General features: G+C 41.5%; 2 protein-coding genes across 4 annotated transcripts in view; one reads left to right on the top strand and one right to left on the bottom strand.

Moving 5' to 3' along the window:
• BSX (brain specific homeobox) overlaps window positions 1-7,052 on the top strand; it is a 13,719-nt gene extending 6,667 nt beyond the window's left edge. Inside the window, exon 4 of the transcript XR_014574759.1 lies at window positions 6,033-7,052. The gene's annotated coding sequence lies outside the window, so the exon portion shown is untranslated. The remainder of the gene's footprint in view (window positions 1-6,032) is intronic.
• JHY (junctional cadherin complex regulator) lies at window positions 2,679-24,101 on the bottom strand. Of its 3 annotated transcripts, XR_014574756.1 has the most exons (10): window positions 22,989-23,303; window positions 22,208-22,625; window positions 19,021-19,522; window positions 14,387-14,497; window positions 11,999-12,642; window positions 10,802-11,075; window positions 8,417-8,497; window positions 7,060-7,185; window positions 4,314-4,961; window positions 2,679-3,732 (listed from the first exon to the last, which is right to left on the bottom strand). XR_014574756.1 is itself a non-coding variant. In XM_083808686.1 (9 exons), the coding sequence occupies exons 2-9, from the start codon at window positions 22,591-22,593 to the stop codon at window positions 4,758-4,760; spliced, it is 2,328 nt and encodes a 775-aa protein (XP_083664812.1). In that variant the 5' UTR covers window positions 22,594-22,625; window positions 23,362-24,101; the 3' UTR covers window positions 2,679-4,757. The 3 variants fall into 3 exon arrangements, 2 of the variants coding, with proteins under 2 accessions (XP_083664812.1, XP_083664811.1); XM_083808686.1 differs by lacking the exon at window positions 22,989-23,303 and adding an exon at window positions 23,362-24,101 and having other exon boundaries at window positions 2,679-4,961; XM_083808685.1 differs by having other exon boundaries at window positions 2,679-4,961.

Raw genomic sequence — 24,101 nt, 5'->3', positions numbered from 1 at the left:
TCTCGTTGCTTCTCTGCTGGCTAATGGATGCAGTGATTTCTTTCCATCGGCTGGCAGAAGTGAAGTTTCTGCAGGTGGGCCATGAGGAGGAGCAGAGGATGGGTGGCTGTGGGTAGGATGCTGAGCACGGCACTGCGAGCGTGAGTGCCGCAGCCTCCCAAACCGATGACTTTGTTCTTCCTCTCTAGTCGCAGTAACAAACAGCCTCACCCCAATTAACTGCAAACTCCCACTTGGATGGTCTTACTCAGCTTGAAAAGTAGCTTATTTCTGTCTTAGATTTATCTTGTTTCTATACCATAATAAGCTTAGATGGAACACTTGCAGCTCTGTTGCTAGCACTGCCATGCAGTGCACTTGGTGATAAAGGCAGGTGGATGCAGAGGGTATGGTTAGGAGAAGAAAGGGTGATCCCACAGCGGACTGCAGTGCCTCTTCAACCTGGCAGTGCACAGACAGTCGTTCAAGAAGTTGGCTTTAGCTCGTGTTAATGAGGTCGCTCTGTGACACAGGTTTCTGAAATGCCAGGAGCAAAGGCAAGCTGCCCAAATGCTGTGCTGCTCTCGGTTCAGCTATTGCTGAGCCCACTCACCTTGCTTTCCCAGACTCCATCTTCTCCACCGCTGTGCATCACGTTGGCTTTGCTGCGGCTGCTGGGACAAACCCTTAAGTGCTCCTAGTGACACGCAGAAAGCCAGCACTGTGGCATTACCTGCAGCTGCCCGCCCTGCGCTCACGATTATGCAAAGCTCTTGCTGAGCTGCTGGACGCTTCTTTAGCATCTGCTCTATCCAGGTTTTTGGCTCAGTATCGCTTCTGTTCAAAGCAGGCTGTTGTGTAAGGCAGGCTGCTTTAACTCACCCTTGCCAGCTGTCACCAGTGGCGATTCACTGCATTTACCTGTCGCCGTGGGTTTGTGCCTCCAGGGTTGTTTCTCACACCGCGGAAGCAGTCGCCAGAATCGGTCCTTCCTTCACATGCCTGCTTAGTCTCTTGCAGGAGATCTCGCAGGTTTGGGCCATGTGGAAAAGACAAGGCACATTCTCTGTGCTATTATAATTTACTGTAGCATTGATCTCAAAACACAGATGATCAGCGATCAAGTGATTGGTTTGTGCCCCGTTCAACCATTACAGCTTGTTGATGCCTGTTTGATGTACTCAGTGACTGCAGGGCTGGACTTGCTCTTGCCTTGTTTTACCGTCCTCACCTTTAACAGTTTGTCTTTAGTGCTGTATTGACAGGACATGGCTTATTTAATGCTTTAAATTGATAAAACGTTTTTTTTTTTGGTCAGACAGTGGCCTACGAGCAGCTGTTTTCACTTGCTGAGGGGAAGGTGGTAGAAAGCTCACTTCAGTTGTCTTCAAAAGAAATGCAGGGGTGATGTTATTGCGGTGCTGTTGCTCCTAAATAGAACTATCCCCGGGTTTTTGACTGCTGAAGGTACCAGAGGATCACCTCTACTTGTCTTGTGTCCCCCTCTTGATGCTTGGAGCTCCTGAACCTCTGCCCCTTCCCTCCCCTCCCCAGGCAGGGTGCAGTGTTGTCCACGCTCCTGTTATAACAGGAGTTGTAAGGAGAACTGCACTCCTCTCTTTCCCCCTTTGAGGCAATGCTACTGGTGGGATCATGGAGGGAACCGGGCCTCGAAGGGAGCAATCTTTGCTCGGGCAGAGTGTTCAGGGAAGAAGGGTAACGAGGGGATTGAGAATCACCTTTTATTGCAACCTCCACCTTGGCATGATGTGCCCCACAGACAAGACCCAGCACTCAGACAGATCAGAGACCTTGTTTTTTTCAGGAGGTTGGCTGGTGATGTGCCATTTGGTAGTACCAAGGTGGCTCTGATTTGGTGTAGGAGATACAAAAGCTTCAAATGCTGTTGCCTGTCAGCACCAGATGAGCCACACCTGTATGCCTTCCTGCCGTGAAAACATTATTTGCCCCTGCCTCTGTGCTTTCCCCCAGTCAAAAATTTTAAGGGATGGTGGCAAGTAGCAGGGGGCTGCCAAGTAAATGCTGAGAGTTTCCATTGCATGATGTATGCAAATATGTTTCTGCCCCTGTCCAGGCAGCCTGTGCTCACGGCGAGCAACGCTGCGCTCTGTGAATAGCTGTGCTGCAGCCGTGAGACTACGGCAGACAGGTTCTACTCCAACTAAATCTCTCCCTGAATACTTAATGCAAAATTCAAGGCCTATTTCTTATTTAAATTCCTCGCCTTCCTAATTTGAAAGACATTAAGTTTTGGCCTTTGCTTTTAAGCAGATGGATGCTCATCATTTACTTGTATGGTCCCTTTTTGTGCCACCGTATCTGTTAGGTGCAGGAAGAATTTGCATTAGTATTGAGGTAGATCAAAAGATTTTCTTTGCACATATGCTGCAAATAATGTCCTTTCCTGGGGGAAAAAATACAGTCCTTTCCAAATGGTTTGTGAGACGATCATGATCAGCTTTTTTTTTTTAAAAAAATCCCCCCTCCCCAACACAGCATCATATAAATATACATGGCTTGTAGTTTAGCATGGGTTTAGTATTTAAATGTTTCCTAAGAGTTCACTGTTTTATTTAAAAAACAAAAACCATACCACCCACCCACAAAGATCACCCTAATTTATGGGAGCTCTAAAAGGTAGTAGGATGACAGATAGGGAGGAAGGTGATCAATTAAGACATTAAGCATTTTGCACCACATGGACGCATCTGCATGGCAGCCAAATAATAAGGCCATCAGCTCATTTTCAGGGGGCTGTTGCCTACTTCAACTCAATCCTCAGATCAAAGAGAAAATGTCTGCTTGCATTTTCTAATCAGAAAAGGGATGCTAATTTAGGTTCCTTAATGTGTGGTGGTAAGAGACTTCTTCAATTAACTGAATTCTATAGCTCAGAAAATAAAAAAGGGGGATACAAAGGGAGTCAGGCTGGAAAGGCAGAAGTTCTCATTAAATCAAAGGTCCAATATTCATTACCTCCAGCATCTGGGGCTAAACACTAAACATGGAGATCATCAAAGGGGGTTTAATGGGTTAAATTGAGAATATAATCTAATTAAAATATTAGATACGAGTAAATAGCTCTTTGATATTCATCTGAAGGTTTCATTAAAATAGGTACTTGAGGTTTGTATTAAGGGGGGATTATCACTTTTAAGCAGAAACAACAAGTTGAGGTTCCCTAATCAGAAATGCTTCAAAGTGTTACCATTTAGTTTAAAAATAAATCCAGAAAAGCAGCAACTGGCGTGGCATGGAAACATTTACCAGTCTAGCTTGCTGGATCATACCGCAGGCACGCACATTTTACAAAGAGGGGCCAAATGCTGAAGTGTCCAGATCCCAAAGGGGAGGAGGAAGGAGGCTGAGGCAGAGGACAGTCCTATTCCAGAAGTCGCACAGCAGATGTCCACTGCTGTACTTTGAAATCCAAAATATTTTCCCTGCAACCCGACCCACATTCCCCACACTCAAGGCAATTCTTCTACCAAGTTTCCCCCAAAGATTACGTACACCACAAAGTCTAATTCAGCAAAGCACCGCAGCATGTGTGGTGGGAAGCAACCACAGCATGAAGAGCTTCCTATCTCTTAGGTGGGTCAGGAGGGTTTTAAAGAAAGGAACGTGTCTTTTTCGGTAATGGAGAGATGTAATATGGTGAAACGTTAACCCAGAAATCTGTTAAGTCTTACTCATTTCTATCTTTACCTTGAAGAGAAGATCTCAGTGCATCTAGAAAAAGACAAAGCCATGTCAGAGGTATTCTGTCTTTTATTCCCCACCTTACTTTTAGCCCACAGACTAATTCTCTCTCCTCCCATACAAAACAGGACTTAATAAATCAGATAAAGCAATTACACATATTCACAAGTTTGTTTTTTTTTTAAGCTAGCTTATTTTCTAAGAGATCGTAGTGTTTTCTTCAAAATTCCCTTGCTGTGTTTTCTAATCACATTTCATATGTTGACTTAATTCATAATTTACTAACTTGAAGAAACAGAACCATCACAAGAAACCCATCTGTTGGTTGTTATTTTTATAGATTTAATCTGTTAAAAGCTGTTTCCTCTCAAACATGTAGCTCTCAATTATCCTTAGTTACTCAATATATTTTCCAACTGCTTCTGGCTAATAACAGATTGTCTGTATGAACAGCCAGTTCTTGCTTCATATTTTCCTGTCCCAAACGAAGCTTCAAAATTTTGGTCTTGCTGTGACAATGATTCACTAACAGATAACAGAGTAACAGCTGAATAATCAGAATTGTATCACTACCAACTGATGTGTTTGCACAGCTCTGTTCTCTTTCTTACCAGTAACGGATTTGACTTTATTTCTGGATAGTCTGCCAAAGTCTCCTCTGTACTTTAAAAAAGAGAAACATCGCTGGTATCATCAAATGAAACTGGTGATTATTTTTAATATTTTACAGATATGCTCGTATGTTTGACAGGTCTAAAAAAAGACCCAGCTCTGACAAGCCAATAGCTGATTAGTCTCAAAGATGCAACTGCTAGATCAGCTCATTTCAAGGAAAAAAACAAAACAAACAAACAAACATTTAAAATGCTACATATGTAAGTGTTTATGTTTTTAGAAATTAGATACAGTAGAATGATTCTAAAATTTAAAATTCATTAAACTTAAGCCACTTTATGTTTGAATGGAATGGTAAATCAATATGTGGTGGTTATAGCTCATAATTAAACAGTTCAGATATTTTTGATTTGAAGATATCTGTAATCACTTCAAAACACTTATAAGATATGAAGGGTTCTGAAAGCAGCTACAACTTGCTTCTCCTTCTCGTGTCTGCTTTGTAAAGTTTCCAAAGATGCAATTTGAGGTAAACTGTCTCCTTTTAAAGTTGGTGGCAGAACTCTTTCCTCTTTCACCTCTTCATCTGATTGTTTTGCTGTGAAAGTCTTTGGTCTCGGAATCTTCTTAGCATATTCCAGTGCCTAAAAACACGAAGATTGCAGAAATTGTGAGTAAGTGGAAACCTGTCCTTCACTTCAAGAAAATTTGGATGTTTCTATGTTGAGTCAAGTCAGTAGTTCTTCTAATTCCCGATCTTGTTTCTGGCAGTGTTCAGTATTAGACGCCTCAGTGGCAACAGCAAGAAACCTCTCCGAAGGAAAATAACCCACCTCAAGGAGATTTGCTTCCTGACACTTATCTCTGGAGGCCACCTTACATACAGAAGCATAGCATTTTTTCTTTAAAAACAAAAAAGCAACACTGTCTAGTAAGTCTCTAAACTTCATTAAAAAAAAATCTCATTAAGCTCCCGTCCCCAGTCATACCTTGCAAGGCATTTACATGTTAATGTGACAAAGATGGAAACAGAGCGTTTTGATGACAAAATCTAAGGAACTGATGTATCGAAAGGCCTCAAATGATAACACATTTCTTTACCAGGAACACCCAGTCTGTACAGGATCTACACATACTATACTGAGAATATGAACAGCAGTGGGAAACAAACCATTTTTCTACTGCAGACATCCTGCCTGTGTATATGCTGAACAAATACACAGCAGATGAAGCAGAGGGAAAGGAGGGCAGTAATGGAATATTGACAGGGACAGCGCATCTTGAAGAACCCCACTTGCCAGCCTGGCAGACCATTTTCTTTCATCATGTGCTTTTCCAAATATGTGTTTCCGTAACAGTATGTAGGTAAACCTTCATGTGAGCATGTGAGAAGTGGGTAAAGACTATACTGTGCGAATAAGAAGTATTTCAGCTCTGTTTAACTGACCTTAGTTTCTACTGTATGATACGCTTAACTATCAAAAGCAAAAAGACAAAACTGAATAATTCAAGTTGCTGTTCTAGATCTGGCATGCATCACTGAAGCAGATCAGGGCCATGCTGAAAGAACGCAAAGCAGATGCCTGTAGGATTGTCAAAGATGTACAAGACCTGTAAAGCTACCTTGCAGAGAAATTTGAAACAGTATTATGGAACTTCTGAAAGTGTGAGAGCCCTGGTTTTACCTGAGGTGTCTTTTGGTATCTGTGTTTCAGCCACGTACTTGGAGACACCTGTTAAGTCTCAAGTGGAAGTTGCATTATCTCATGGTGTTGGTGAAACAGACCAGGAAGTCTTCTGAAGGAATCCAAAGCCCTTTTGACATCTAAAGAATGCAGTTTCATCTCTGTGGTTTATGTGACATTTGAAAATGAATGCAAGCAACTGAGGATTCAGCTGATAGTAAACTCAAAAACTTTTTTCTCTGAGGCATGCAGTTCTCATTCGTCACCTTGGAGAAATACCTAGTGTGCTTTCAGCACCAGGTGAGTGAGCTCCTGCAGAACAGATCTGATAGAACGTGGTATTTTCAGAGCTTTATTACTTCCTCCAAGATGTAAAAGGCACTCCCTTTGTTCGTTTATATATGCCATTGTCAAGTAGTCAGCTGTTGCTCATTTAGGTTATTTTTGAAGGCCAGTGAAGGCTAAAGTAATGTTGTATGGGCTTGAAAAATAAGGCCGATTACGGTAGCTATGCAACTGAAGTGAAAAGAGTTTGTGATTGAGACTGGCAGGCAGGTGGATAATAGACTAATAAGAGGTTATCTGTGGTCCATGGGAAGGGTGCACTCTGTAGTGGCATGGCCTCTAACACCGCTGTGAAACAGGGCGTGTGCTGCACTGGGCAGTGTTCCTGCAGGGGTCCTGCTCTCCTTTATTCTTGCCCTTTTGCCAGGAAAACATCGCTAGCTGGTTAAGCCAAGCTGAGTGCTCATAGCTTGGATGGAGCACTGCTCCACTTCCAATCGGTACATTCTCGTGGTGAGCAAGGTGGATGCATGGAGTGAAGACTGCTGCTGGCAAAGAAATCAGCAGCTCTTGGCATACATCTACAGCGACAGAATAGATGCACAGAGCACCTGCTGAGATCCCATTAGAGTAGAAGTCCTTAGAGTTAAAGGAAAATCAATGTGGATAAAGTATTTCAGCATACTATGACTTACATTTCCTGCTTTTCTTTTTCTTTGTGCAAAGTCCAGAATCATTTCCTGCGTACATTTGACAGGAACTCTAGTCTTACCTTCTGTCTTGACACTGAAGATATGACCTGGGGTTTTGTAGGTAACCTCTGAACCAAAGCAATGTTTTTCATGTTGTGTTCCTTTATTTGCTTTGCATATTCCTTTTGTTGTTTTAACTTCTCTTTCTGACAAAAAAAAAGAGTATGGTTAACTAAACATCTCAGTGGATCCATCAATGAAACACTTTTTCCACTGGAGTCTTCCATTTACACCTCTGTTGCTGGTTAAGCTGGCTACGCTATTGGTCGTTCCTAAGCAGAACACAATGGGAAACCCTGATAAAAGGCAATTTTTTAGTCATTCTTCATTTTTAAGAGCGTTTTCTTGGACCGTATCAAGAATAGAGCTCAACAGAAATGCATCAGTTCTGTTCTAAAATGGCTGTGCTAATTTTTGTCGCCTTTTGGAGAGACTTTCAAAATCTCTGTGCTTACTTTTAGGGTCCTGAATGCCATGCTTCATTTGCTTATCTGATATCCTGCTTCTTTATGTTTCCAGCAATTCATTATGCTCAAATTCAGCAGTATGCTTTACCTTGCTCCAGTTATTAATGTCCGTGACTTCCTTTCAGTGCAGTAATACCACGTTGGCATGCCAGGCTCCACAAGTGATACGGAGCTGTTAAAGACACACAGTGTCCTGGGCTATGCACCACTGTCCATTTCAGTTTGAGCTCTCTAATCTGTCTCATTTACGGAAAGGCTGAAGAAATCACAAGAGCTTCTCAACATCATTTTTGCTTCCCGCTGTCCTACAATCTTTCTCTAAAGAATGCCATGTAAAGCAACTGTTGTCAGATTAACAAGGTCTCAAAGCACGCAGGATAGAGTCTACAGCACTTTAGATATACAGCTGCTACCAGCAGAGAACAGGTCAAATGATACCAATTGTTCAGATCCTTGTTCCAAACAACCCGTTTCCATTTCAACAAGGTAATACCTGGCATTTACTTAACAGTCAGGAAAGTTTACCCAGCTATTTTCTTTTTGTGTTTACACTACTTACATCTTCTTTTTCTTCCACGCTGAAGGGTAGGCAATATTAGCCCCTACACTGGGAATGACACTACAACTCATTCATGTGAATGTATAATTTAATGATGTGCAGCTATCCCTGTTGAACTCTTTGAACTAACGCCTATTTTTAGGAGTACAAAATCAGAGGGCTGAAACTATCCTCAATACGGTTGTCTTCTATTTGAATCTCCCCTTAGGATCTCAAGCTAGACCTAGAGTCAAGGACACAAAGTACAGACAAACATGAGCTGCTTCTTAGCGATGATTTCTTTGCCATCCTCCCCTGCCTAAGCTCACGTTGCACAACTGAAAAGCAGACTGTATGATGGGCACCACTTACTTTTTCCTTGATGGCTTCATAGTCAGGTCCAAGGCCTCCAAGCTTCACATCCAGATTCATGTAGGCCTTTGAGCTATACGGCTGAAAAACACTGTCGTGAGAGATTTCCCTTTATATGATTTCATGGAGAGCATAATTAAAACCAGTCTTGTAGTGGACAACAAACTTAAGAGCACAATTCACCTTACAGTCTCAGTCTTACCTCTGGCACGGCTCATTTCAAAGATTGTAAGTGACCAATAAGATTGAGTTAATTGCAGAAATCAAATCACACTGTATTTCCTTTGAATCCAGATGGATAATTGCCAGTCATCCACATTACAAAGCAATACTTTCTCAGTCAAAAATCATCTTTTGAGAGCTTTAAACAGGTTATAGTGACCCAATTGACAGTTATCAAAATGAAATTCTAAAGAAACTATTATAAGAGAAACAGATAAAAGTAACTGATTTTGGTGTCTGCCCTGTTTTCAGCTGGGATAGAGTTAATTTTCCTCCTCGTAGCTGGTACGGTGCTGTGTTTTTGGATTTAGGATGAGAATAATACTGATAACACACCGATGTTTCAGTTGTTGCAGAGCAGTGCTTACATTAAGTTGAGGATTTTTTTGACTTCTCACACCGCCCTGCCAGTGAGGAGGCTAGGGGTGCACAAGAAGCTGGGAGGGGACAGAACCGGGACAGCTGACCCCAACTGGCCAAAGGGATGTCCCATACCACGTGGTGTCATGCTGAACGATTATGTGGGGTGGCTGGCTGGGGTGGGGGAACCCTTCCTTATTATTTCCCTTCCCTTTCTGTCCTATGAAACTGTCTTTATCTCAACCCATGAACCTTTATTTTTTCCCCTCCCGATTTTCTCCCCCATCCCACTGGGGTGGGAGGTGATCGAATGGCTCTGTGGTGCTTAGCTGACTGTTGGGTTAAACCACAACAGTGGCAAAAAAAATAGGCAAATATTATTAGTAATAGTAACAATTCTTCGTTCTCAAAACTGCAATGCAAAATTGTACACAGACAGATGAAAAATGTAGGCCTTGCAGCACAGATAAAGCTTTACAAATGCATAGGGAAGACAGAAGATGAGAGATAGATGACACCATTTGAACCCTTTGTCGCTTTTCTACAAAAAATGACCCCAATACTTCCAGAATTCTGAAATTCTGTTAAGAAGACTAGGATAATTTAAAAAAAATGGACAAAGTTTTAAAAACTTGGCAGTGGGAACTAATTACAATCAGCTCTGTAGTAATTTTAATCACAAAGCAATGCAGAATCACCAACAAATTTCTATATGCAAATAAAATGTGCATATATTCAAGTTAAACTCAACTGCAAAGAAACTAAATCTATGCACTGAAATTTCTGTTTGATGTCTGTGTCAGTTATCCCTACTCTTTTCTGATATATTTATATCTAACTTATATCCTCTGTGGGATATAAACAGCCCTGTTCTCTGTGGCATTCCTCACATGTGAAGTGTAAGAAAGCTACTGAAAATACAGGACAGAAACAATGGTTTGAACTCAGGGAAACAGAAAGGGAAGGAAATCTGCCCTTCAGTTATTATCATAATCCAGCTAATTCTTCTTAGGGGCATTCAGGCAGCAATACACAAACGCCCTCCTAGATGAAGCACATGAGTAATTACTCCAGATTAGCTTGTCTGTCCTGAGACATGGAGCTAACTTCGTAAACATTTAATTTGTCATGGACACACAGGGATATCTCTATTCTCTTCCACTGCATCTGTGTTAACTGGTTACAGCATGAAATCTGGATACACATCAGAAACAAAAAGAGCCAAGTTTTAACAAGGACCACAATGGGATTGTCAGCAGACCTGTAATAATGTTTATGCCGTTAGCTTTACAAATCCTCTAAGTTTGGTCTTGTTCAGTTTGATTCCCTTGGAAACCAAGAGATTTGAGTTGGATAGCAAATGAGCATGACCCACGATAATGGTTTGCTCAGATCTGAAGCCTGGCTACCTGCTGTTTTATACAAACAGCTTTATTCCAAATCTTTTTATCACTGGATACCTTAAAGGACAAAAACTGCTCTGTGTGTTCTTAAAGCTAATCAAGAATGGAAATGACGTAGAGGTGGCAGTGAACTGCCTCGCTCTCTAGATTAAAATAAGTTGGTCAAACAAAACTACCAGTAAATGTCTTCATTTTCAGTGTCTGTTTCCACATTTGTGATATTTAATGCTCTGGGCAAGTCGTTGTGCATCAGTGTGTGCTCTCTGTAATAACAAAATAGTTCTCAGTCCCTGTTCCTTCCCTTTTTTTTTTTTTGAGTGAAGATCTTTGGTTATCAAGAAAAAAAATCAGAGGAGGAAGTAAAAAGGTAAAATCGCCCGATCTATGTCTACTTGATTACCTTCTTGTAGACTTTAGGCTGTTTTTGCTTTTCCATTTGCATGAGATAACCTTCAGAGTTGCTTCGGTTTATTTTTGCTTGATTTCCTTCACCTCTCTTTGGATCCACCTCTGAATCACTTTCGGCCTGTAGAATTATAGGTGGAAGCGGGCTGAACAAGTGCCTGTCATCAGCTGAGCGAGCTTCTTTCAGATGAGACATTTCTTGGTGATGTTGCTCCGTGGTTTGCGTAAGCTGGGAGGCTGTACAAGGGGCTGCTGGTGACCGGGAAGGCCTCAAAAAAGAAAGAGAGGAAGAAGATATATATTTATTTGCATACAGCAAATAGCTCTACTAGTAGTCTGTACAAAGAATCACTGCTCACGGAATATAATGGGAGCACAAAGGTGGACACATGGGAATTTCACAGGGACTGACTTTGCTTGCACCCAAGTGAACAGAAACTGTTTAATATGAGCGGAAAAAATATAGATGGGGATATTTTCGGCCTGATGCAAAGCTAGCTTACATCAATGAAAACTGCCTTTAAAGGGCTTTGGATCAGGCCTGCTAAGTATTGAAATAATTAATTCTTTGTCTATTTGAAATAAAACCTTCATTTTTATCAAGGCAGGTGAAATTCTACAGAGCTGATACTAGATTTTCATGCTCAACATGCCAAGAGTGTCCAGCCTTTATTCCCAGCACATGCGCACAAAGACTTTTAGCTCCTACACTAACATGGGACACCTAGAATAACGATTGAATCTTACTGATTGTGCATGCGGCTATCCATGATGGTAAATGTGGACAACTTTTAAAACCCTTGTGGTAAGCCAGAATTGGCACTAGAATAACTCTGGATGTTTACCCTTTAAGGCAAATTTTGATATAACTCTATACAGTATAGTTTAGGCACAGTGCTCTTTGCTATCTGTTTTTTTTGTTAAACTTCACCTTCTAGTCTTTAAGGGAAACGTTCAGTCATAGAAAATTCTTTGTGCAAGAGAGAACAGAGTATAGAATGGTCCTTTTCCAATGATATATGAAAAAAAATCAATAGTTGGAATGAATCTTAAGTTAGTAGTAATCTATAGTGGTAGGCTTGTAGCAGAAGAATTTTATCGTTTAGACTAAAAAAAATCATTTTCTTGTTCATTTCTAATTTATCTGGGTATCATAGTATTACCATAATATTGTTTCAACATATATCCTTACCTTAAACTACTGACAGCATAGTTGTGACAGCTTTTTTGTGCATAATCGTGCCTCTTGCAATCCTGAAGTGATACATGATCCTTTACCAGTTCTTGAAAATTAGCATTAAAAGTAGATGAAATATTCCTCCGATTTGGACATACTCGACCACTGGTACTGTCATCTCTTGGAAAAAACTGTGTAGTATCATGCTTGTATAAATGTTGCTGGTCATGTGGAAGTCCATTTGGAAGTTGATGCTGGTGTTTCTTGGTCTCTTTGCTGGTATATGCTGGTGACATAACCTCTGCTGGGTTAAATTTACGTAGTGTTGGGTGAATAGGATAGGTAGATGTGGTAAAATCCCGATTAACAGAATGTCTCGGATTTGGGAAATTTATTAAGCAATTTTTGGAATTTGCTGCTGTGTTAGTGTCAGGTCCAACAGAAAGACTTGGGTACAGCCATTTCTGCGGTGCGCTGCTGTTGTCTTGCTCCGCTGCCTGTGTGGGAGCTGTCCGAAATTCTGACGTTTGATGATGACGAGGCTTTGGTTCTGCGAGTCTTCCTGGTGGCTGTTGGTTATCACTCCGTGAGAAAGCTCCCCCTTTGAGACTCTGGTTGGATTTTATTTTATTTCTCTGGGACCACTTGTTTTGGTGATCCTAAAACAGGTTATCAAAAGGGGGGTGAATTTCAGTTGTTGCTATTTTGTATGTTCATTAAGATCAACAATATGCGAGCATATTGGTAAGTTTGCATACGCCCACAATCCCAACCTGAAAGGGGTTACAGCAATGTTTTATGTGTCTGAATGAGTACTGGGATGGAAATTAATTTTAAAAGTGAGCTCTTCACAGAATGACATATTAAAGGAAAAACATCTGTTTCCTGAAGTCTAGTATGGTACGGACAACAGTCTTATTTTGTGGCATTTGTTTCTGGATTTGGGACGTGGGGTTTTTGAATTAACAAAACATGCTCTGATGGAAGGGCCCTTAAAGAGACCTAGGTATAGTAAATTGTACTAAATTTCATGAAGCTATGTACACTTTATTAGACTGGTCCACAGCAGAAAAAAATGTATGTCAATGATTTAAATGATTTCACTTCTAAACCAAGCACTCCTCCCTGTCCTGTGTCCTGAAAAAACATTATCCAAATGGTAAAGAAACAATTTAAAAATTTAAGCACACCAGGACTACTGTGTTCAGCTAAACAGACATACTCCAAATCTGGAGTTTATTCACTGCTTTCCCATTACAGCATCAGGCATTGCCCGTTTTGAGGAAAGGCACGGCTTTCCTTCTAGGTAATATACAAATCCATTCTCAGTCCATTTAATCTTTGTCAGCGCTAAAATCCTCCATTTCATCCTCCTGTCTCTCTAGGGTTCTTTTGTTAGCAACACTTGCAACCACTACATAGCATATGCACTCAGAATAACTACTTAATGGTAGGTATTAAATCCACATATAGAGCAGCATGTTTTGGCGAAAGCTTTAGCACTGGGGAATCCTGACTCCTGGTGCCAAGATGATGATTTGTTAGCTCGACCTCTGCTGTAGCGATTAGTGTTCTGGCATACCGTGCCAGCGGTGGAAAGCATCAACTGCTGCCAAACTGACTCTAGGCCAATGTTTTCCCATTTAAATGGAACGAGCAGCTCAGTGAAATACCTCTCTCGCTCTGAAATTCCATATTTCGAGCACATCTCTTAAAAGGAACAGCAGCATAACATCTTGTTTGTAAAAGTGCAGCTTCCACTCTTAAATGAATTTAAACCATCTGCTTGAATTACTTCAAATACATTCAATACAAAGTCAGTGACTAGGTTTGCTAGTAATAATTCCAGTTAGCTCGAAGTTCTCATTCTGATCTTGTTTTTTTTTTCACCAGTGATGACAAACAGGTCTCTTTTATTGTTCCAAAGAGTACCCCATTATATTGGTTTGAAAGGCCAGCATAAAACAAATCTTTTGTGCAAGAGGAGGTCACTGCTACTTTTTCTACTTGTAACATTTTCTGTTTTATGGCAGCCCCTTGATGTTCACTGGGATTTTTGGGGACAAGTAATGCAACGGCTGTTAAATTCTATCTCAGAATCCTCATGAATGAGGAAACATGACACTGTACTAATTTGCTCTTTTATGTTATCAAACAAATAATGTCCTAAACAGATGTGACTCTTTAAGCCCATAATTTCTTGGGATTTGGAGATCTATTTTGATTTAAAATCATTCAGTATATAAACCAGCATAGGCCTTAAATTTGTTGTGGTTCTCTGCAGTTTTATACCTAAGGATTTATTGACAGTAATTGGCACTCTAGAAATAATCAGCTTGAAATATTCAAACTTGCACGCTTTTACTTATATAATTCAATTATTGTGTTCTATTGAAAAGGAACCTTGAGCTGCTGTGACTTCAGGTACCACTTGTCTTCAGGGTCCATTTTCACATTCTGGAATGGTAGGACACTCTGATGTGGCTCTTCATCAACAGTTTTAGCATCTGCAACCTAAAAAAACAGAATGTTTATGGCCACACATAAAGATAGCCCAGCCATATAAAAGGATTTAAAAGTCCTGGGAAAGGATGAGAAATAATTTGACTCCCAGTAAAGCTAAAATGGTCAACTTAGGCATTATATAATAGATGGCAAGAAAATGAATGGCTAAAAGAACAAATGAAAAGGAAGGAAAAAAAACCCACAACAATAGCAGTGTGGTAGCACGGAGTATTCCTTCCACTTTTAAGGAGAAGAGAGGAAAAGAAAATTGCAGGAAGTATGCGGCACAGAAATCTACTTGTAACTTTCAAATGCCTGGGCTCCTCAATTTATATGAAAGTCAGTGAATGTACCTAGTAAAAGATCAGCTAGACAGTCGTCATTGTCCAGGCAATCAGCCAGTGCACCAAGATACTGATGGATAAACACACCACAGCAAGGTCTCGAACAACACGGTCACGTGGAAGAAGATGGCAAAACACAGCAATGTTGGTAGGAAAGTACAAGGAGCAGCTACAGAAACAAAAAACAGCCAAAAGGGCAACGCTATCAAACTGCTTTTGCAAAACAGCGAGCCCACAAACAAGAACAACATCTTCGTGTGGTCACAGCCATAGTAGTGTGATGTCTGGAAATTAGATTTGAGCAATTGCTCAAGGGTGGCTGCTGGCTCTGCAGATTTCAAAGCCAAGAGATACCTGTGTAGATATGGTAATAATGAAAAATTTTATTGAAGGCATCAAACTTTTTTTTCAATCTGTAAAGTTTCACAAAACAGAATGCTTTCTTACTTTTTATTTATACTTGTGCTGTCTGAAATTATCCTGTGGTGTTCGCTAGGAGGTGTGATCTCAGTGAAGTGTGCAGTCCCACAATAAAGAGATAACTTTTGTAGTTGTAGGGGCTCACCTGTAGTAGGAGTGGCTGCAGAGTGATGCTGGCTAAAGCAGAAGTTGCAGTGATGAGGTATTTGTGACTAAGGTCAGTAGTACTAATGGAAAATCATCATGGTGAAATCAGCATGGAGGAAGTATTAAAATCCTTTTGGGGAGCCGAGACCCACATTTTGGGGTGTAGGAGATTGGGAGAACTAGAAAAAGGTAGCTAGGGTCCCTTGCTGAGTTTTCAGGTGACCTCACTGCCCCAAACAACCATGCAGATTCTATAGCTGTCGCTAGAAAAGGTAACAGACCGAAAGTTACCTCGTAGACTTCTTGGTGTGGATAGATGTAGCTCTGCAGTCAGGAAGATGTTTTTGGTGGAACCAACTGACTCACTGCACTGATAGTTTACTGGGCAGGTAAAGCATACTTCTACATTATCTCTTTGAAAGAGGAACAGGACACAACCTCTGCCAGCATTTTTTGTGAACTATTCTATTAATACCAATCAAATTGAGAAAATGATCAAATGAAATTGCATTTTGAGCATCATAAGCTGTGTAATGCCTATTCTGTTAAATTGAGGCCCATAATTGCTTCTCTACTGAAAAGATACAACAAAGACAGCAATCATGGCATGTCATTATCCCAGACTAGAAAACCGGCCTTTGCAGTGAGGACTTCAAAGGCTTGTGGTTCTCGAATTGCATTTGGCTGCTATTGTTGAAGCGCAGGCAATCTTGATTAGGTGTTTACACTGAGGTAAGGCGCAGTGCACAGAGAGTCTGAGTGCCTTGGTCTAGAGCCATTAAAAAATTGTACATTATGTTCCTTGCTTTGAAGTAAGGGGCTTGTAGGTAGGAAAGCAACTCATATTGAGTACAGCTGAGCTAGATTTGGCTGCTACTTCTCTCTCTTTCTCTCTCTCTCCCTCAAAGAAACTCATCATCGGGTTCTTAAAGAATCAGGCAACACTGCCAAGAAGTTGATGCTTTATAAAATGCTATATAAATTAGTAAATATACAGATCGACACGCATTTATGGTATGTTTTGGTACATGCAGGCTGCTGTATGTATGCACAGAGGTAACATCTGTAAATCTTTCAAGGACGAGGCTGCAAATATTTTACCTAATATTGTGTCAGTTGAATAAACTTGTGTGCAACGCACTTATTTCAGTGTCCACAACCGCTTCATTATGACAGTACCTGACACCTAACAGTGACTGTATTGATAAAAACAGCTTTAACATCCTGCAAAGCTCCTAATAATCCAGTTTAGGAAAAAAACAGTATTCAGAATGTGTTTCATTGCTGCAGAAGAATACGTGTGGCTTGTTTGCATCCCTGCATACTTGCTGTTTTTGCACTTTCGATAGTTTTTCACACGAGGTAACTGGCCTAAGTGAGAAGACTCGACTGTTGAATTGAGCATCTTGAGTCTCAAGATGTTTGGATTTTGTTCTCTGAAGACTTTTTTTTGGATTTTTTTAATGGGCTTCCTGCCCTGAAGCCCTGATGGACCCCTGTGTTTCACTGGAGCACTGTGAGACCCTCAGCAGTTTGTCTTCTAGCCTGTGAAACCACCTGTCAGATCCTAAGGCTTTGGACCTCACTTCTCCACTCCAAGTGAAATGGAGAATAACCTAGTGGTGTTGCCGCTGTAAAGTAGGTATGAGTGATGTTACCCTTTATAAAACTCCCTCTTAATTCACACCCGCAGCATAGATTGTATTTTTCCTCATCTCTCTCCAGGTTTCCCTTCTCAGCCCTCCTTATGCAGAAGACAGAGAAGTCCTGATGCTGTTCAAGGTGCTTCGCAGGCAGTGCTGGGTTTCTTTTATCACCCGTACTCAACAAAAAATGGAAGTTCCCTAAAACAGGCAGGTGGATAGAAAGTGCAGCTAAAGCCTAATGGCTGCAGGAGTGGGGCTTGTTAAGCCTAGCAAGATACAGGCTGGAAATACCTTGCAAAGTAGGAAAAAACTTCCAGAGGGGAAAAAACATTTTAAGCCATGAGACAATGTCGATAGAAGAGCAAACCAGAAGTGAATGAATCTAGACTGGGAGCTGGGTTTCTAATCATTAGAGGAATGACATTCTGAAAGAGCTTTTCAACAGGGGACAACATAGTAATGAATTTTAGGAAGACTTGGGTATAGCCATGGGAAGAATTCTTTGATGTGCCTGGGGGTAACAGCAGCAGACAGTTTTAGGGATGCAGGAAGTTTGTTTAACTCTCAGTCCTAGAGCACGTTCAAATGCTTGGCCTCTGTGAAGCTGACGGTGGGTTCTCTTACACGTTGTTGGAAGATTGCGCCTCACGGGTCAGCTTTGGTCAACAAGATGGAGGAACGGATGTCTTCATTAAGACCAAGAGAGGTAAGGAATTCTTCCGACGTCTATTCCTGGCAAGTCCAGAGCTAGCTGACCGAAAATGGTGCTGCTGCTGCTTCATCAACTTGTTGAGGAAAGAACCACACCTTTCTGCACACGTGCTGCCTGGCTCCTGCTATGGTACAGCTCTGCTATCCCCCAGGCTGCCTCAGCAAGGTAATCTTAGAACATAGTCCTGATTTTAACAGTGTTTTTTTATTGTTGTTGTTTGTTTTTCTTTAACATATCTTTCAATAATCTTTCAAATATCTTTCAGTCTACACAATGAATTCCCAATCCCTGGCTCCGATACTTAAATATGAAACACTTTGAGAATTCTCAAAGAGTGAACATAATCATATCCACACAGCTTTAATTAGTAGCCATCTACACTAATTATTTTTACCATCAACTAAATTATAACCGAAAAAAACAAGTGCTTTTAATAGCTCTGATAGAAAAGAGCTTGCCCACCACTGCACTCATTGTAATGTAGTCAGCAGATGCCCTCTAGTGTTGTGTCAACTGTTCATTAGCCTTGGAAAATGTGGCACTCGAAACAGAAAGTCTCTGTAGTTTTGCAAGGTAAGAATTATCTGTGTTATAACTCGTGGAGCGGTTCTGTGACATCCACCTCGCCGCTATGCATAATGTGCAGCAAGGAAAAGCAACAAACTCTAGTACAGTGGTTCATTAGGAACTGTCATTACATTTCCACTTAGTCCTTCATACAGGTTGTCTGACATTTCACAGCCAGTCATTAGGCCAGACACTTCAAACCCCCGTACTGCACATTCCCAGCATTTGCTGACGGCGTTCAAATACAAGGTTTGGTCTGGCTGCGAAAGCAAGCAGGGGGAAAGGGCTGGCTGACCACCCAAACTTAACACATCTTCCCCGGATACTCCCAGATGTGTGACCCTAAAGGTCAGCGTTGAGCTTGGCCCTTGAAAGCAGTGTGACCACAGGACGTTTTCTCAAACTCAAATGTAACTTTGCATACACCATTTTGTTAGGATTAGCGTGGGTGGAAAAACGCTGATGTAACTTTTTAAGCCAAACATCAAGGTTTCCTACTGCAGTTACATATATAATTGTGATTATAATACGGAGCACAAACAGGTGAACCAGATTCCCATCAGAAATCTTACGTTATCAGTTGCATGATGGTCCCACACAAACCTGTAATATCATGCAGCTGTTCTATTTTAACATTAGGCCCCAGTTTATTCAGTCCTCAGTCTATACCAACTAGAAAACTTGTCGGTCACCTACCTGCTCTTGAACAACTTCTCCTTGCTTTTTGCTGTGCAACTGAAGATATGAATTTTTCTTGTCTGTACGTAATCCCAAAGTCCGTTTATTTTTCTCCACGAAGTCTTTTTTTGCTCTTTGGGGTTGATTTTCTTGAATCTGAAGAGAAAAAGCACTGCTGTGTGCACTGGGACTATGCTTGAAATAACAGCCATCTGCAGATTCCTTCCCTCTGGTATGTAACCTAAAAGGCTCACTGCTGATGAAGGCATCTGGTTCATGAAAGCTCAGTAATTCTGTACCAAACTCAGAGAACGAATCCTGCAACTTTGCCTCCAGTTGATTCTTTTCTTCTGGGGAGCCACTGGAATGGAGGTAAAATGAATCCTGTGAGAAGTCCACACTGCCTCCTCCAGCAACGTGATGTGGCTTTTCTGTCTCAGGAAATTCTGCTACCTGTTTGGTGTTCTTCCAGTTAGGATTGTACCTGAGGCTGAAATATTTGTCTACAGACTGCTGCTCCCTATTTAAAAAAAGAAACATAGAATTATTTATGTATAAACTGTGTATCTCCTACATTTTTCAGTGTACAATTTGAGCCTATAAAAGTTCTGCAAACGTGGTCAATTGAAATAGTTCAGTGCATACAGTATGACCATTTGTTGGATCCGGAGCAGAACACTTTTATCAAACATGTTTTGAGTAGAAAATTTAGGCAGGACCTCCTTTCCATTTTTAATTTTCATCACCAGTGAATGATAAATTGGCCTAATGTTCAGATCACAGAGGAATACTGTGGAATACTTATAAGTACACGTAGCACCAATTGAAAGATGAAATCTTTTATCTGTATGTTACTGCTTCTATTGTTTCCATTATAATGATGTAACCTACAAAACCCAGTAAAAATGTTGTGCAAAATAAGAGTGATATACCTGTAAGATGCTGCTCTCAAATCTCAATTGAACTATCTGACTGTCTAAGCAAGAACAGCCTACAGCTCTGTCTTTTTATTCTCTCTCACTCCATCATGATACTTGATGTTTCAATAAAAACTATATATGAAAGATTTAAAGTCACTTCTCATTAAAAAAACAGGAAGTAACTGAGTTGACTAGTACAAAAACATAATTCAGAAAGGTTTGTGGGCTTGGCATTCTTCTTCTTCTTTTTTTTTTTTTTTTAAACCAGTGTCCAAACAGTTGCTCTGAACTGTATTTGTCACAATGCAAACAATGACGGTCTGCCTTAAAAATGACACAATTGATTCTGTTTACAATTTATATTCTGATCCAACAGGAGGAAAACCAACTGCCTGAGCCAAATACACACAAATTGGCTCCCAGGAGATGGGTGGGCAGTGGCAGGAATAAGGAGTGTGGAAGAAAGCTTTTAACACTGTTTTTTCTTAACTGGACCTGCAGTATAGCCCCGGTTTCTTGGACACTGGTAAAGAACGAGCCTTTCAAAGGGACGTTTACAGGTACCGAAAACAGCTGACCCCTCAGCCCCAATCAAAAGAAATGTACTGATCTTGCTGTATTTCTCTAAACTGTGGCATAGTTAATTATATAAACGTTGCCATAAATCATTTATTCATCCTTTCTAAACTGGTTAAGTATATGCCTGTATTTCAAGCAGCTCCTAAGTCATAAAATAGTCTGTTTCTCTCGCAATGCTTTTCATTTCAGTTCAGCATCGGTGCCATGGTACCTTGTATACCAGAGATTAGATGATTTACACCCGTGAAAACATTATTATTCGTAGTCGTCATACACCGCAGGTAAACAGAAATAGGTGACCATATTTTGAAATGAGTACAGAAATATGTGATATAATTGTAATGATTCAAATAACAGAGTATAATGCTAGAGAGTTCTATTGTGCTGAAATAAGTGCACAGCAGCTCAATTGTATTATGCAGGCCAGGTCACCGCGAGGGAACAAAATGAGTGTGAAGAGCTCCTTCATCTCTAATCATCTGCAGACAAAAAGTGCACCTTTTATTCCTCCCCCCAACTTGATATAAAGGTTAGATGGACTCTGTACTCATCAACAAAAGTGTTGTGCGCAGACAACAGATGCAGCGTTTCCTCTTCAAATTCCGAGGTTAGTAATGGATGTAGAGAGGGGGTTTCATATGCATATGCTGTGATATTTGCTCCGGTTAATGGACTGTGTTTGAGTACTTACTAGGCTAAGTTCAAACAAAATAAAATCAAATTTCCATTTAATGAAGAGCCTCGCATTCAGCATAGTATTCAGTCAAAAAAATTACTAAAAATTAGAGCATGTTTCTAGTACAATTAACATCATTTGCACTCACAATAAAATGTTCAATAACTGGCCATTTTGCCTGTTGAGGAGGTGAATAAAAGCATGCTATTAATCATTTAGCCTTCATTTGTTTGCCATTTTATTTTAAGTAGACAATTAAATTGAAACTGCACATTATTATTACTTCAGGTTTAATTTAATCCCTTTAAATTTGAGAATTATTCCCAATTTATACAGTGTTAAACCTTTTATGCGTATGACAGCAAATTAAATTTTATTTATGTGCCAAGTTAATGCCTTCTAAAGAATGTTTAAAGATGATGGTAACCTCTGCTTATTTTTTATTTTAGATTTATGCAGTTTTAAGGACAAAACTGTGTTTTTTCAACCCATCAGTTTTTGCCTGTAGGTTTCCTTACAGGCAGTGGCCTAGTTTGCTCAGCACATGTCTTTTTGCAAGGAATGAAAAGGGTCAATGCTTGTCCTCGGTGTCTCCCTGATCCCAGCTACAAAAATCCTCTTGTCCACAATCTCAGAGCTGCTGCACAAATCAGTTTACCACATCCTGCCTTCTTTCCTGTCTGTTATAGAGGCAAATAAATAGGCATGTAGCATTTGCAACTGTATGTAGTGTCCAGAGCCAGTACATGGGGGGGGTCCGTGAGTGATCTTTCTGTCCCATCTTAACCTCCTGCACTGGTGTTTTAGCCAACATGATAAACAGGTGAGGCTAGGCTGGAAAAATGGGTATAATAATTATGAATGTGAGCAAGATGAAACAGTAGTTTCGCATGTAACTCAGTCCTTAGGTGTTCATAAAAGCATTCTGGCAATCTAAGTTGGTCTTGAAGATGTAATGTATATTCTGAGGGATGTAAGGCTGTAGAGTGTTAGAACTATTATACTCTTCAATGAAAAGATCATGCCTTACCTTCCATTACTCTCTTTCTCTTGTGTTCCATTTGTATATTGATTTGTGTCATACTTAACTCCTTGTTCTCTTAAACTCATCTCCTCCAAGCTATCTTCTTCTTCTAAGCTGTCACTCTCCAACTCATCAGCATACAGTCCTACCAGCTCTTCATTTTCACGAATTCGCTGCTGGAGTTCTAGCTGATACTGTCTCTCTTGAACAAGGCTTTCGGAATCGGACCCTTGGGAGTCGGAGGCAAAGCCCCCTTCACTCACGGAGGTCTTTTTCCAATGTGCAGGATGAAAATGTGGTTGCGTGAGTACTCTTTGAGGAAAAGGTTTTTTACTCATGTCGTAAGTGCTTGGAGAAGAAACTGAAATATACTTCGTACCTGAAGAATTCATTCTGTGCTTTCCACTGACGGTATGCACCGACCCTGTATTTGGAAAACATGACAATAAGCTCAGAGATTGTTTCTCTGTGATAAGCGTTATATTTGTTAAAAGGTGGTGTCATGGGTAGTATCACTGGCTGAAGCTCAGAATTTCTTTTTCTATGGTTAAATTAATTTGTTACTCTCATCTGTGACACAGATTTGCCTTCAAGCAATATCAAGGTCCCTATACTGCAAATGAATGTTTTAGTAAACGAATTTGCCTTCAACTGGCGTATTACTGGTAACAGAGCTAACCATGTAGAAAACAGCTGACGAAAAAGAAGACAAAGCTAAGACAAAGCAATGAAACTTTGTCACCTTCACAGAGGTAAAAGCGATTTGATTTATCCCCTTTCTCCTCACCTCACCGGGCAGGCTGCCAGAGGGAGCGCTTGCCTGACAAGGAACGCGGTGAAAAGCCAGCAAGACGTCCGGAATTAGATGATTTCACCTGGCTGCGTTTACATTTTCACAAGTCCCTTGCACCCCTGGATTCGTACAGGACACCGTGACGGCGAAAGCCACCGTTTAGCCAAGAAAAGCACGGAGGTGAGTGAGAACTTTGCCTACAACAGGCCGCGGCCCCGCCACCGGCTGAGGCGAGGCCTTGCGGGCTGCCCCCTCGGTGCACCGGCCCCGCGCCCGACAACAGGCACCCCCGCCGGCTCCCCCCGCCGTAGTGGGTTGGGCCGCGCCGTCGCCATGGTTACACAGGTGGACGCGGCGCCGCACATACCAAGTGTCAGGCCGGAGAGGGGGGGACGCGCTGTACCGGTAACGTGAGGGGAGAGGCCCTCACCTACCGGGGCTCCGGTCCCGGCAGCGGGACAAAGACCCGTGCTGCCGCCTTTCCCAAAGCCCGGCCCTGGAGGCCCTGGCGGCCGTGCAGGCTGAAGGCCGAGTGGTTTTCAGAGGGTTTGAGCTCTCCCGGTGCTTCACGACCCGGTCTTGGAGGCGGGAGCGTTCAAAATGCCGTCCTGGGCGGCGGGCGGTGCTGCTCGGCCCTCCTCCCTGACACCAGCACAGCACTGAAGTGGCAGGATTGGATCCCAAATTCAGGGCACATGGCAACCAAGAAAATCTTAGAGGGCTGGTACAGTGCCCAGCGAGGGCAGGTAGAAGCAAACACTCAGCCGAAGGTGCGCTTAGGCTTCCACAATTGACGCAGAGGTTATGCATGTTTTTAGGGGGCCCCTATGTATGGATTGCATGGATTTCAAGCACGATTTTCCATACGCTTAATACAGGTGAAGTGGTTGTGCACGCTTACAACTGCTTCTTAACCCCCTGCTGGATCCGCAGGTGGCTGCCGGGTCTGGGCTGGAGAGCACCGTGGGGCTGGGCAGTTGCCAGGGCCCTTGGTTTTGTAGGAAATACTTAGTATTACCGAGTCTGTTTGTCCGTGAACGCCTGCCATCACCATACAAACCCTACAAGCTGAGTTTACAAACAGTTAGGATGTTTTACATTTCCTTG

This window comes from Anser anser (assembly GCF_964211835.1).
Source record: "Anser anser genome assembly, chromosome: 22".
NCBI lineage: Eukaryota > Metazoa > Chordata > Aves > Anseriformes > Anatidae > Anser > Anser anser.
Note: the sequence above shows the minus strand (reverse complement) of the source record. Positions and strands in the feature narration are given on the sequence as shown.

What these genes read in the sequence shown, in the direction of transcription:
- JHY (XM_083808686.1), bottom strand. Translation starts at nt 22,593, where the DNA reads ATGAATTCTTCAGGTACGAAGTATATTTCAGTTTCTTCTCCAAGCACT. An exon ending in GAGAAAGAGAGTAATGGAAG is followed by an intron (nt 19,523 to 22,207) that starts GTAAGGCATGAT and finishes TTTTTTAAATAG; the next exon opens with GGAGCAGCAGTCTGTAGACA. An exon ending in TGAAGTCACAGCAGCTCAAG is followed by an intron (nt 12,643 to 14,386) that starts GTTCCTTTTCAA and finishes AACCTGTTTTAG; the next exon opens with GATCACCAAAACAAGTGGTC.